Source organism: Herpailurus yagouaroundi, unplaced genomic scaffold, assembly GCF_014898765.1.
Source record: "Herpailurus yagouaroundi ecotype Mexico unplaced genomic scaffold, PumYag 216, whole genome shotgun sequence".
In the NCBI taxonomy this organism is placed as follows: Eukaryota; Metazoa; Chordata; class Mammalia; order Carnivora; family Felidae; genus Herpailurus; species Herpailurus yagouaroundi.
In genome coordinates this window covers 7143432-7156595 of record NW_024412447.1, presented here as the reverse complement: position 1 = coordinate 7156595, position 13164 = coordinate 7143432, and the positions used below count along the sequence as shown (strand labels likewise).

The window sequence follows — 13164 nt, the reverse complement described above, 5'->3', positions numbered from 1 at the left end:
GGGCCAAAGTTGGATGCTCAACCAACTGAGCCATCCAGCTGCCCCGATATTTTAACATGCTTTAAAAATTAGTCAATTTTGGGGCGCCTGGGTGGCGCAGTCGGTTAAGCATCGACTTCAGCCAGGTCACGATCTCGCGGTCCGGGAGTTCGAGCCCCGCGTCAGGCTCTGGGCTGATGGCTCAGAGCCTGGAGCCTGTTTCCGATTCTGTGTCTCCCTCTCTCTCTGCCCCTCCCCCGTTCATGCTCTGTCTCTCTCTGTCCCAAAAAATAAATAAATGTTGAAAAAAAATTAAAAAAAAAATTAGTCAATTTTCCTCTCCTTCATTATGGCCTTTATGTATCATCTTTTTCTTTGCATTCCTTTTTTTTTTTAATGTTTATTTATTTAGTTTGAGAGAGAGAGAAAGAGCAGGGGAGATACAGAGAGAGGGAGAGAGAGAGAATCCCAAGCAGCCTCTGAGCTGTTAGTGCAGAGCCCAATGTGGGGCTCAAACCCATGAACTGTAAGATCATGACCTGAGTCAAAATGAAGAGTTGGACAATTAATTGACTGAGCCACCCAGACCCCCCTTTTGCAATCCTTTTAAACAAATCCTAATTCCCCCTAGGCAGGTGAACCCCCTGACTTGGGTGAAGATGATATACTCCAAAACACAAAACAAACAAAACTAGGGGCACCTAGCTAGCTCAGTCAGTAGAGCATGTGATTCTTTAAAAAAAAGTGTTTTTTTAATGTTTATTTATTTTTGAGAGCAAGAGAGAGAGAGAGCACAAGTTGGGAAGGGGCAGAAAGAGGGAGACACAGAACCTGAAGCAAGCTCCAATCTCTGAGCTGTCAGCACAGAGCCCAATGCAGAGCTTGAACCCACGAACTCCAAGATCATGACCTGAGCCAAAGTCGGTCGCTTGACCAACTGAGCCACCCAGGCACCCTGAGCATGTGATTCTTAATCTCAAGGTCGTGAGTTCAAGCCCTACGTTGTGTGTGGAGCCTACTTAAAATTAAAAAACAAACAAACAAACAAACAAAACCCACAACTATATGCTCTCTCTCCTTGATAATCTAACCCCCTTTTTAGGAGCAGATTCTTAGATCAAAGTCAACAGCAGATACCCAGTTTTTGCCTACTGAAGTCCATGCAGTTAAAATCCAGGGGCAAGCTGCGCTTGGATGCCTCAGTTGGTTTAGGCTCCGACCTTGGCTCAAGTCATGATCTCACAGTTCATGAGCTCGAGCCCAACATCGGGCCCTGAGCTGACAGTGCAGAGCCTGCTTCTAATCTTCTGTCCCCCTCTCTCTGCTCCTTCCATGCTCATGCTCTCTCAAAAAATAAACACTAAAAAAATAAATAAAAATAAAAAAATAAAATCCAGGGGCAAGACTACAGCCATCAACCGCAATGTGGGTCATCACAGCCTGCAGAGACCAAAGGCCCATGCTTACTAGAGAGTTTACAACCAGTTTAGGGAGAACCTCGTTGGAATATAAATTTGAAACAACTTTAATTCTTCCAGTTGTTGCTATGCAATGTGTCTGTTCAGTGCTATCCTTCCCCTTAACCACATCTCTGTCTTATTCCATAACTTAAAAAAAAATTGTTTTTATTGTTTATTTATTTTTGAGAGAGACAGAGTGTGAGTGGGGGAGGGGCAGAGAGAGAGGGAGACAGAATCTGAAGCAGGCTCCAGGCACCAAGCTGTGAGCACACAGCCCGATGCGGGGCTCCAATCCATGAACCGTGAGATCATGATCTGAGCTGAAGTCGGACGTTTAACCGACTGAGCCACCCAGGCACCCCTAATTCCATAACTTTTAAGTCAATTTCAGTTGTGAAATTCAGTCGATCTCGTGTCTCTAAGACTCAGCTCTATTCATTTTAAACTTCACCTTCATATCCAGTTCAAAATTCTCCTCTGCTCCATTCTTTCTCCCTCTGTCCCCTCTTGCCAGGTTCGGCCAAGGTTCTGGCTGATACGAGTCTGTGGGAGGCATGCTCTGCTCACACATATCTCCCTCATTCCTCCGCCCTCTATTTCTCCTCTGATATGGGAAGGGAAACCAAGAGAAGGAGAAGTAGCCTCCATCCTGTCACTAACCTGACAAAGTGGCCATCCCTTCTTGTTGACTGATCAAAGTTGCTGACCAGCTCATTAACTATTGGCTTGATGACAGGGTGGTGGCTCCAACAGGCCCTGAAGATAAAGGACTCACTGTCAAGCCACTCCCAGAGCCACTGGCAGACTCTGGTCTCATTCCCCAGTTGCATGGGTGCCTGATAAGACTGTGGCCTCCCCAGTTCTCAGTCCCAAACTATGCCAACAACTCATACTATACAGAAAAATTGGAATTCCAGCGGCTTAAGTAAGTGCCTCTGGGGCAGGTCCCAGTGATCTGCATGAAGGAAATAGCTCCTCCTTTCTCTCCCCGTGTGCTGCAGTCCTTTCTTCCTGATGTAGGCCCCAAATCTTTCTTCCTGCTCATGTTGATTTTATCCAGGAGATACATAAGGAGGGGCCTTGGGCATCCCCTGTGCCCTGGCCCTGGTGAAACATGGGAATATCACATGGCCAGAGTGTGTATGTGTCACCTAATGTCTGTGCTGAGGAAAGGCTGAGCGAAGGGGTCCAGATCCCTGACACTAAAGTGTAGTCAGAGAACAAATCAGAAGCAGGGTAAATAAATGCTAGAGACTACCAAATACTGATGGGCCGTCAAACTGGATTTACTTCCTTCCCTGGGAGGAATTGCTGAGCATTCGTACTGTGATTTTGAGCCATGTGGATGTCCCCCTGAGGCAAGGCCAATTTAGGCTTGTGGTTACCTGAGACTTGGATTTTGGTTGGGGGCTAGAGATAGTTGGAGCCACAGCCCACTCCCTCCCCACTGCTCCCTTCTATCTGCACATCTCTCCTTTTTGCCTCCTATGCAGGGAAACCCCACGACCCCATGAGTCTGATTCCATTGACTACTCCCCAAGGTGGACCTCTAGCTCATTCCTCTGTGTGTGAAGGAAACCCTCCTTCTCAAATCCAGGATGGAGATTATAAAGGTTGGGTTGTAGAAAGAGGAAATACAAAGGGGAAGGAGAATTTATCCTGGGTTTTGGAGTCCAGAGAGAGAAGGACGTGTAATGGGTGAGGAGAGCTGGAAAGTGGGCCGGGGGGGGGGGGGGCGGGGGCGGGGCCAGGTCCAAGCCTGGACCCCCCTCAGCTGACAGTTAGAGTGTATGCATCCCAAGTGAGCAGGTGATGGGGCAGAAGCCAGTGGGGACTGGGAGATAGAGATGGTATTTATTCTCCGAGAGATTTAGCAAAACCCACAGACATATGGGTTTTTTTTTTTTAAGTATATTTATTTAGAGAGTGAGTGTGTGTGTGTATGCACATGAGCGGGGGTGGGGCAGAGAGAGAGGGAGAGAGAATCCCAAGCAGACTCTGTGCTGTCAGTACAGAGCCTGACTCGGGGATCAATCCCATGAATGGTGAGATCATGACCTGAGTTGAAATCAAAAGTCAGACACTTAACCAGCTGAGTCACCCAAAGCTCCCCAAGACATAGGGTTTTAAACATGAGATGATATCTGCACGTGTGTGTGGTGGTAGCTCACACACCAGCTTTGGATCAGAAGCGGCATGACATAGGGCTGGTAGGATTCCTGCCTGAGACCCACCAGGCAGAGGAGGACTACGTCTGTTGAACTGATACCTTCCCAGAAGAAAGGTGAAGAGACACAAACCACTGACAGTTTCTTCTTTCTCTGTCCACAGATCTTGTACATCAGAGTTTCCTGGCCTAACAGCATGGTCCCTCTGCCCCCACAGCCCCGCCCTGCCTGCAAGTCCTCTGGCTGTCTCCCCAAGGAGCTCTCGGACCTGACCCATCTTTTGCACTGGCCTCCCACCCCAGGAGATGCGGGGGACCTTTTGGCCTCCACCAGTCCCCAGACTTCCACCTACCACCTGAGGGATCATTCCCAGGCCAGCTACACCCTGGGAGGCTCCCTAGAGGCCATCCTTGTCGCCAGAGACCACCAGGGCAGGCCCAAGACCTGTGGTGGAGATCTGTTTCGGGCACAGCTGCTGGGTCCCCACCTGAAGGCAGGAGTCCCTGGGGATATCCAGGATCTGGAGAATGGCACCTACCTGTTGTCCTTCCCTCTGCTGTGGGCTGGGCAGGCCCAGGTGCGAGTGCAGCTGATCCACTCCAGCGAGGCACTTAGGGTCCTGCGGGGAATCTGGAGAGACCAATGGGCCACAGTTGATTTCATGGGCTATTTCCGAGGACCCACAGGGTATGAAGAAATTGTGACTTGCAATGTTAACCCCCTGCTAACTGGGGAGGAAGAGTCTACCTGTCACTACAAGGATGAAGATTCTGGTGAGCTCTGGTTCTGTGCTCGACCCCCAACCCTGCCCTGCAACTCACTGGTAGGGCATTCAAGTGGACATTACTGGAATATGACCACACCACACGAGGAGGCCCTGCTGGCATGGTAAGAAACCCAGCATTATCTGGGATGTCTGCCCTAACCCTTGAACCCCAGTCCCTGTGATATTCTGCCTGAACAACTACCCTTATTCATCTATTCCCTTCTATTAGATGTGTTTCCTACTGCGTGCCAGGTCTCATACTAAGTGCTAACTACTTCTGTGTAATGGTCAGCATACCTGCCCTCTACAAGTTTTCAATGAGGAGATTCCTGACTTTTGTTTGGGTTTGTTTGTTTGCTTATATTTTTGTTTGTTTGTTTGTTTGTTTGTTTGTTTGTTTGTTTTTTGGGGAGAGAGAGAGAGAGAGAGGGAGAGAGAGAGAATCTTAGGCTCCACACTCAGTGTCGATTCTGACACGGGGCTCAATCCCACGACCCTGGGATCATGACCTGAGCCAAAATCAAGAGTCAGACACTCAACTGACTGAGCCACCCAGGCGCCCCTATGGAGATCCATGACTTTGGAAAACACAGTGTGATGAGTGCCTAAGCGCAGTATACATTGAGTGGTTTGGGGACATGGAGAAAAGGCAACCCACCTGCCTGTGATGATCGGGCAGGTGACAATTTAGCTAAGGCTTGAAGGAGAAACATGGACCTCTGGCAGAAGAGAAGCATTGCAGGCATCTTTGCTCTTCTGACTGCCCCTGTAAGGAGAGACGTAGGGTAGAAATTACCAGCATATGTGGTCGGAGAGTATGGAGGGTGGATGTGACCCCCGAGTGAGAGGGGAGCAGAGCCTGAAGCCCGGAAGCTGAGAAAGGCTGAGAACTGTCCTCAGTCTCAGGGCGGGGGTGGGGGCAAGCCTCCCTGGGTGGACACAAGATGGGAGTCATGGAAGGGAGATGGGCAAACAGCCTACTGTCCCTGAGATCTGTGGCAGGGTGGGGGTTAGTGAGACCCAAGGGAGAAGGGAGGCATTTTTAAAGGTGGGAGACCTGCGCATCTGGTCTCCAGCGGGGAGAGTAGGGGATAGAGGTAAAAATGGGGTCCCAGAAGGTGGCAGGGTGGAGGCAGAGTAGGGGTGGAGGGACACCCCCACTGAGTGGGGGAAGAGAAGAGCCAGAGGTGTTTACAGAGCAGGCTGGCTGCTGCTGCACCACCCCAAGGAGCACAGAAGTTCTCACTGGCTGCCATGAGGACTGGAGGTGAGCCGAGCCGGAGGCCCTGGCGGTGCTGAGGTGCCTGCTGGCCTCACCAGGTACCCATCTCTGGAGGCTCTCGGTAGTTCGTGTCTGGGAAATTCCGACTAACATTTCCTTCCTGGCATGAGAATTTAGCACCAGGTAACCTTGGTCTTTCCAGGCCAATTCTTATGCTCCCTTTGGTCAGAAAAGGAGAATCACATATCCTTTTTGCATTGGTCGATTAAAAATACATCTAAGGTTATGGGGTGCCTGGATGGCTCAGTCAGTTAGGCATCCGACTCTGATTTCGGCTCAGGTCAGGGTCTCGCAGTCATGAGATCAAGCCCCATGTCAGGCTCCATGCTGAGCGTGGAGCCTGCTTGGGATTCTCTCTTTCTGCCCCTCCCCCACTTGCACTCTCTCTTGCTCTAGCTCCGTCTCTCAAAATAAATAAATAAACATTAAAAAATAAATCTAAGGGTAAAAACAGGAGCCATATCAGGATGTCACTTGGGGTACATCCCAGAAGTCTCTGGAGTGAGAGTACGTGGGTTCTGATCCTGGCTTCACCTGCTCGACTTGCCAGCTTCTATCCATGTGATCTCTGGCAAGTCACTTAACCTGTCTGAACCTCTGTTCTCTCATTCATAGAGGGGGATAATAATAGTACTTCCCTCATAGACTTGGGGTGAAGAGCAAATTTATTAATGTGTATAAAGTGCTTAGAACAGGGACAGCATATCCCAGCTCTCTTGGCTGTTACAATCTTGGCCCAAGTGTTTTGCTGCTGTCGAGTGGCCCCTGCTCTGTCAGACATGGTCCAAAGTCGTAGAGGTCCTGGGGATGGGAGAGCAGGGCAGACGTGGCCCCATCCTGTGGGAGCTAACAGTGTATTGATAGAAGTTTGGTGTTAAACAGATAACCACACATGTGAGGAATGTATAACGGACATGAATTTGCAGCCCCAAGGTCAGGTGTTTTCTGTATATCAACTTTAATCCCATCTGAGGACCTCTGCAGCCAGGCTGGTGGGAAGAGCTCCCTTCACCGAGGGTCCTGCAAAGATACTGACGCCTTGGCCATCTGGGATCCTCCCGTAGTCCTCCCCAAAGTGCCCGCTGTTCAAGCTTGTGTAATCTTGGGCTCTGCTGGGAGGGCAGGCGTCTTCCACCTGGGTCGAGAGTCCTTAAGATCATCCTTTACCTGCTTCTTAAAGCTGTCACCTCTAGGGGGCACTAGGGCCCTGACAGTCTCAGGGCAGGCCATACTCCTGCATTTTTCTAGCTTGTAGGAATATTCTCATCCCTTCTCCCTTCCAGAAGCAAGTTCCCCTCTCCTCCTCAGACACAGCCCCTTCAATAAGTCCATTCCTTCATTCAGCAAATGCATGCTGACCACACTCTACATGCATGGCCCTGCTGGAACTGGGAATGCAGCAGTGAAGATACAGCAAGGACCTTGCCTTGGTAAAGCTTATTTACAACAGGAGAGAGGATGATAAACAATAAACATAACAATAAGTAAATAGTATAGAATGCTAGAGGAGATGGGGCACCTGGGTGGCTCAGATGGTTAGACGTCCGACTCATGATTTCAGCTCAGGTCATGATCTGAAGGTTTGTGGGTTCGAGGCCCGCGTCGGGCTCTGATGCTGACAGCTCAGGGCCTCCTTGGGATTCTCTCTCTCTCCTTCTCCCTGTCTTTCCCTCCCTCACTTTCCCTCTCTCTCTCCCCCTCTCTCCCAAAAATAAATAAATAAACTTTTAAAAATTAAAAAAAAAAAAGAACGCTAGAAGGAGATTCGTGCTAGGGGAAATTGAAAACATACACGAGGTAAGGATTAGAAGTCCGATGGGGCAGGTTGCGGTGTTAAATAGGGGGTCAGGATAGACCTCATTAAGAATTTGGCATTCCAAGCTCCATGCTGAGTGTGGAGCCTGCTTGGAATTCTCTCTCCCCCTTTCCCTCTTGCCCCTCCCCCACTCGTGTGCATTCACTCTCATGCTGTCTTGCTCTCTTTTTCTCTCTCAAAATAAATAAACTTACAAAAAAAGAAGAAGAAGCAGCAGCTGACATTCATGCAAAGACTTAAAGGGAATGAGAGAGTTGGCCCAGGATGTACCGGAGACGAGAGAGTTCCAGGCAGAGGAAATGCCATAGTGTGCCTGGAACAGCAAAGGAAGCCAAATAGCTGGGATGGGGTGAGGGATGGAGAGGTGGGCAGGTGAAGACCAGCGGTGTTAAGCAAAGGATGCAGCATGACAGGAAAGGCTCTGTGAGTACACTGATTTTTTGCTGTAAGTGTAAAGGGAGTCATTGCAGGATTTTGAGCAGAAGATGGACATGATATGATTCATATCATTTACAGGGTCTCAGACTGTTGCATTGAGAATGGACTGCAGGTTAAGGGAAAATCAGGGAGACTGAAAGGTAGGAGGCCTCTGCTTCAGGTTGCAGTAGTAGAGGTGTCCACAGTGATTCATTTCTGGGTATATCCTGAAGGCAGTGCCCATAAAATGTCCTGAGAGAACACGGAATGTGCTAAAAAGCGGGAACTCACATGTGGCTGTGGGGCTTGGGGCCCGCTTCCCTGGAAGGACAGTTGCAGGTGGGGGGAAGGGTGGGGGTAGAGATCAGGAGTTTGGTCACATGCGTTAGACACCAAGTGGAGATGTTGAGCACATGGCTAGACTCACAAACCTGGAATCTGGCAGAGAAGTCTAGGCTGGAGATCTTGACCGAGTGAGACCACCAAGGGAGGGAGTGTGATCCGGATAGAGGAGTGAAGGCTGAGCCTGGAGCATGGGAAGAAGGGAGCTCACCCAAGGGACTACCAGGGGAGCCCTGGTAGGGGAGTCCTGGCAACCAGGAGAAGAGCGAGTCCCAGGGATCAGGGAACAACTGCTGGTCTAATCGTGATCGGGGAGAATCCAGCAGGAGTGGGCCCAATAGGACCAAGAAGAGAGTTAGCACTTCTTACAAAAGGCTCCAAGCCCCTTCCTGTATAAATCATGTTTATAATTCCCTGTATTTTTGTGATGCTTTGATGCCTTGGGGCCATGTGGACCCAGGGAGGGCCAGCCCCTCCCAGGGTTAGCTAGCTCTTAGAGAGGCCTTGAGCATACCACCCAATTTTAGTGCACCCCACCACCCTGCCTCTCTCTATCAGGCTCCTACAGTCTGGGCCAATGTCCTGGGCCTGAAATCACCCCAGAGCAAGTTACTGACAACCAGAATCTGCCTCTATAGCCCAGAGCCCACTGAAATCATTCAAATGCTCCAATCCCAAGCCTCCTCAGCTGCTTACTCTTCCTTGCCTATTCCTTCCTGTGAAAATCACTACGAAGGTTTGTGCCCTCTGTTTGCTCTTACTCCCTCTGCCCCCAACTGACCCTGGTGCATCCCCCTGTGGCCCCATGTGGTGCACTGTGCCCCTGCCTCTCAGGGACTCTGAGTAACCCCCTGTCTTTCTCATGGCCATCATCTCCTGATGTGTTGGCCTCCCCAAAAAGCCTGGGTACATAAAAAAAATTTTTTTAATGTTTATTCATTTTTGAGAGGCACAGAGTGAATGGGGGAAGGGCAGAGAGAGAGGGAGACACAGAACCTAAAGCAGGATCCAGGCTCTGAGCTGTTAGCACAGAGCCCGACGTGAGGCTTGAACTCACAAACCATGAGATCATGGCCTAAGCCGAAGTCGGACGCTTAACCAACTGGGCCACCCAGGCACCTCATGCCTGGGGACATTTTAAAACAGCTCTGCTTCCTGCACTGATGGAATCCCCGAGGCAAAGAACCTGGATCCCTGAACTCCAGCTTGCAATCCCTCTCCTGACCCCAAGCCTTCAGTATCTCCCAGGAGCCCTGACACTAGACAGATGCCCTTGATTTTGAGAACTTCCTTTCCTCCAAGAACCCCAGTCTCACCTCAGCCCAGGGTGCCTTCCCATCACGCATTTCCATTAAGGGCTTCCCTCTTGCAAATTGGTTTCTCTTCAGGAACGTGACAGACAAGGTCCTCCCTCAGGGTATTTCTCCAATCTGGGTGGCCAAGGAGAGCAATAAGAGTCTGGGTAAGTGACTCTGGGGCTTGCAGAAAAGGCAGCACGTGTTCCATGCCTGTGGCTTTAGACTCTTCTGTACCCACGGATTGTTCTGCTCACAAATAATTGTTTACAGTTCTGCCCCTCGACAACCATGCCACCCTGGGATCCCAGGCCCAAAGCCCTCTGGCTTCTACCACCAAGATGTGTGGCACTCACTGTCCTGCTCCGGACGCTCCTTCTCCACTGTTGACAGCATCCTGGGCTGCCTGGCTGGTCACGTCGTCCACATGATGGGGGACTCCACACTTCGGCAGTGGTGGGAGTACCTGCGCGACACTGTGCCCTGTGAGTGGCCGTGAGGGGAGAGGGCAGGGCTCCTAAGGCAAAAAGAGAAGATCCAGGGCTTTGAGAAGGCAGAAAACATTTCAGGAGAGTGCTGTGGAAGGACCAGATACTGGGTTTGGGGCAGAGGCAAGGATGGGGAACAGGTTGCCCAGATTGCGCATAATGCCAACAATTAGGTGGATGATCAGAGGCTCTAACAGTAGGGTGGATGTGTTTGAAGAACGATGAATAGATAACCTTACCTGGAAGTGAGGATTTGCCAAGGGATATTGCAGGAATAGAGTTGGAATTTAAGAAAAGTGCTGTAGGGAAATCAGGGGTTTCTCTTGTGACTTTGGGAAGACACTGAATGTTTTCATTTTGTTTGACTGATTGGTTGAAAAAGCACATTACAAAAACCAGTTATAAGACACTGGTAGGTCAGCATGCAGGCTGGTGAGAGACTAAATTGGGGTCAGCAGTAAAGGAAGCATTATACTGGGGGAACTGACAGCTTGTTGACTGATTGCTTCTAGAAAGAAGGGAGATGACCAGGTAACTACAGATAACAGAAAACGGACTCAAAACGGAAATCACTGGGGTGCCTGACTGCGTGTGGGAGCAAGGGACAGCAGTGGTAGAAGATGGTGTACTTATTTTATATTCTTCATATCGGGTTGTGTGGGCGGGTCTTCTGGGGAGTCTGTGCGTGAGGCATTTGAACACAGGGGACTGGAAGTGAATTGAGATGTCCAAGCTTCAGACAGAGTTTCATATTTATTTATTCCCTGGAGGATAAAAGTTAAAAGAGGTGAGAGCATCATGAAGGGTGAGTACCATCTGAGCCTCCAACTTTTGTTGCACAGATTCCACAATATAATGTAACATGGGTTAAGGAATATGCTTTATCAGGGAGCGGGGGCAACGTGAGGGCCAAGGAAAGAAGGAACGTCCGAACTGAGCTGCCTCCCCTACCTGTCTCCTATGATCCCAAAGAGAAGTGTGCAGGGTGGGTCTGTGCTCTCCTGGAAGAGAACCCCCTCAGGCTCTCCCTTGTCACCTACAAGTGTGAGAGCAGCCATGTTGGGCTTCCCGGCACCAGAGGGATGTGGGCCGCCATTTGTTTACAGAAGTTCTAAAAGTACCAGCTCCCCCCACCTAGAGATCTTGAGGTCTGGGCTGTTGTGTACGCTCCTGCTTGAGGTATCAAAGCCCGCTGCCTTCCAGGAGGGTTAGTCTCGGTGCAGCCCCTTCCTTCAGGGAAAAAGAGAGCTCCAGTTCTAATTTGGTGTTTAGGCAATCTGAGGTGACCTCCCAGGGTCACTGCCCGTGGCAGTGGAGTAGGTGACTTTCCTACGCAAGAGGTGTATCTAGAGATGAATAGAAGTTCATGACAGAATGTTGGGAAAACCAGATCCTCTGCTAGCTGATTTGGCACCTTTCTGTGAAATAGAAAAAGGCGCCCCCTGTGCCCACAGAGCCCTGAAGCACAAGGTAGGGCAAGCAGGCAGAGACATCGTGCAAAGGAGGGGCCTTTTATTGCAGATGCGTCTAGCCCTCTATCAGGGCATACAGCTGAGTGACCAGACCTGATTCCAGAAACCTCTGGCTCCCTCGGTTGGCCACCATTGTGCAAAGACACACTGGACAGCCTTCACTCTCTAGCCTGGGGCAAGTCTCCATTCAGGGGTGGCCAGAGGGGGCCAATGGATCAATCCAAGTTGAATCCTTTCTGCTAAGAAAGGAAGGAGCATCCAAAGGAACGTCAATGAGACAAAATGCCCCAGGGGCCAGGGAGGCTGAGGACTGAGAATAGGTTTTGGGGCTTGGTAACTACTGGCGATATCACAGATTAGGGAGAACATAACCAGGTGCCTGGGCCAGAGGATGCTTGTGTCCTAAGGGGAAACTGATGCTAGATCTTCTATGTAATTAAATGAGGAAGTACAGTCCCATATTAGCCTCTAAGCTTCCTCTTGTCCTCCCCACAGCCCTGAAGCCTATGGATCTACACACCACATATTAGACGGGGCCCCTGATGGTGGTGGAGACCGCTCGGGGCATAGTGCTGCACTGGTAGGCCCACAGCTGGCCCCTGCGCTCCCTGCACTCACCAGTGGCCTCCCTGCACTCTGTGGTCTGGGAACTGGGGGGCCTGGCCGGGGGCCCCCACACAGTGGTGGTGCTGGGCCTGGGCGCCCACTTCACCACCTTTCCCCATCTGTCTTTGTGCAACGACTCGCAGGGATCAGGGCAGCCGTGGCTGCGCTGCTGGCCCGCGAGCCCCGCACTGTCGTGGTCATCAAGCTGGCCAATACCGGCTACAAGTCTGTGTATGGCAGTGACTGGTTCACCCTCCAGGTGAACCGGCTTCTCCGAGCCGCCTTTGCTGACCTCCGTGTGGCCTTTGTGGACGCCTGGGAAATGACCTCCAGTCTGGCTCTGCCCGACAGGATCCACCCAGGGCAGCTTATTGTCCGCAATGAGGTCAACTTCCTCCTGTCCTTCATTTGCCCCATTTGAGCGCTTCTGCGGGTCCTGGGCTGTGTGGATGGAGGCGCTGGTGTGAGGATCAAGCCTGGAAGCCCTTCCCCTCAGCTGTCTGTACCTCTTCTCTTAACTTTTTGTTTGTTTGTTTGTTTGTTTGTTTTGGATGAGGGAAAAAAAGATTTTTTATTGTATTTTAATTCAAACTTATTGGGTTCCTGGTGAGTTTTAAATTTAAAATACTTTATTAGCCAATTCTCAGCGTTGGTTCTATGAATTGTTCATCTCATTTAACTATTTTTCTCCTAGTTCTTTAGTGTTTTGGGTTTTTTTATAATTTAACTTTATTTTTTATTTTTAAAAATTTATATCCAAATTAGTTAGCATATAGTGCAACAATGATTTCAGGAGTAGATTCCTTAATGCCCCTTACCCATTTAGCCCATCCCCCCTCCCACAACCCCTCCAGTAACTCTCAGTTTGTTCTCCATATTTATGAGTCTCTTCTGTTTTGTCCCCCTCCCTGTTTTTATATTATTTTTATTTCCCTTCCCTTATGTTCATCTGTTTTGTCCCTTAAAGTCCTCATATGAGTGAAGTCATATGATTTTTGTCTTTCTCTGATTGACTAATTTCACTTAGCATAATACCCTCCAGTTCTATCCACGTAGTTGCAGATGGCAAGATT

At 49.9% G+C, this 13164-nt stretch overlaps 1 protein-coding gene and 1 long non-coding RNA gene across 3 annotated transcripts in view; one reads left to right on the top strand and one right to left on the bottom strand.

Moving 5' to 3' along the window:
• LOC121017614 (uncharacterized) overlaps positions 1-9657 on the bottom strand; it is a 20987-nt gene extending 11330 nt beyond the window's left edge. The window contains exons 1-3 of the long non-coding RNA XR_005784829.1: positions 9547-9657; positions 5032-5139; positions 4146-4237 (exon numbers count right to left, since the gene is read on the bottom strand). This is a non-coding gene — a long non-coding RNA (uncharacterized LOC121017614). The remainder of the gene's footprint in view (positions 1-4145; positions 4238-5031; positions 5140-9546) is intronic.
• Positions 1-12732, top strand: part of LOC121017611 (NXPE family member 3-like) — a 52411-nt gene extending 39679 nt beyond the window's left edge. The window contains exons 5-7 of one of the 2 annotated variants that reach the window (XM_040455945.1): positions 3771-4495; positions 9619-9692; positions 11981-12123. In XM_040455945.1, the coding sequence (XP_040311879.1) occupies positions 3771-4495; positions 9619-9692; positions 11981-12015 (834 nt within the window). In that variant the 3' untranslated portion in view covers positions 12016-12123. Of the gene's footprint in view, positions 1-3770; positions 4496-9618; positions 9693-11980 lie in introns of both variants that reach the window. The other variant, XM_040455944.1, reaches the window with a different exon arrangement.
• Positions 12733-13164: the final 432 nt, after the last annotated feature.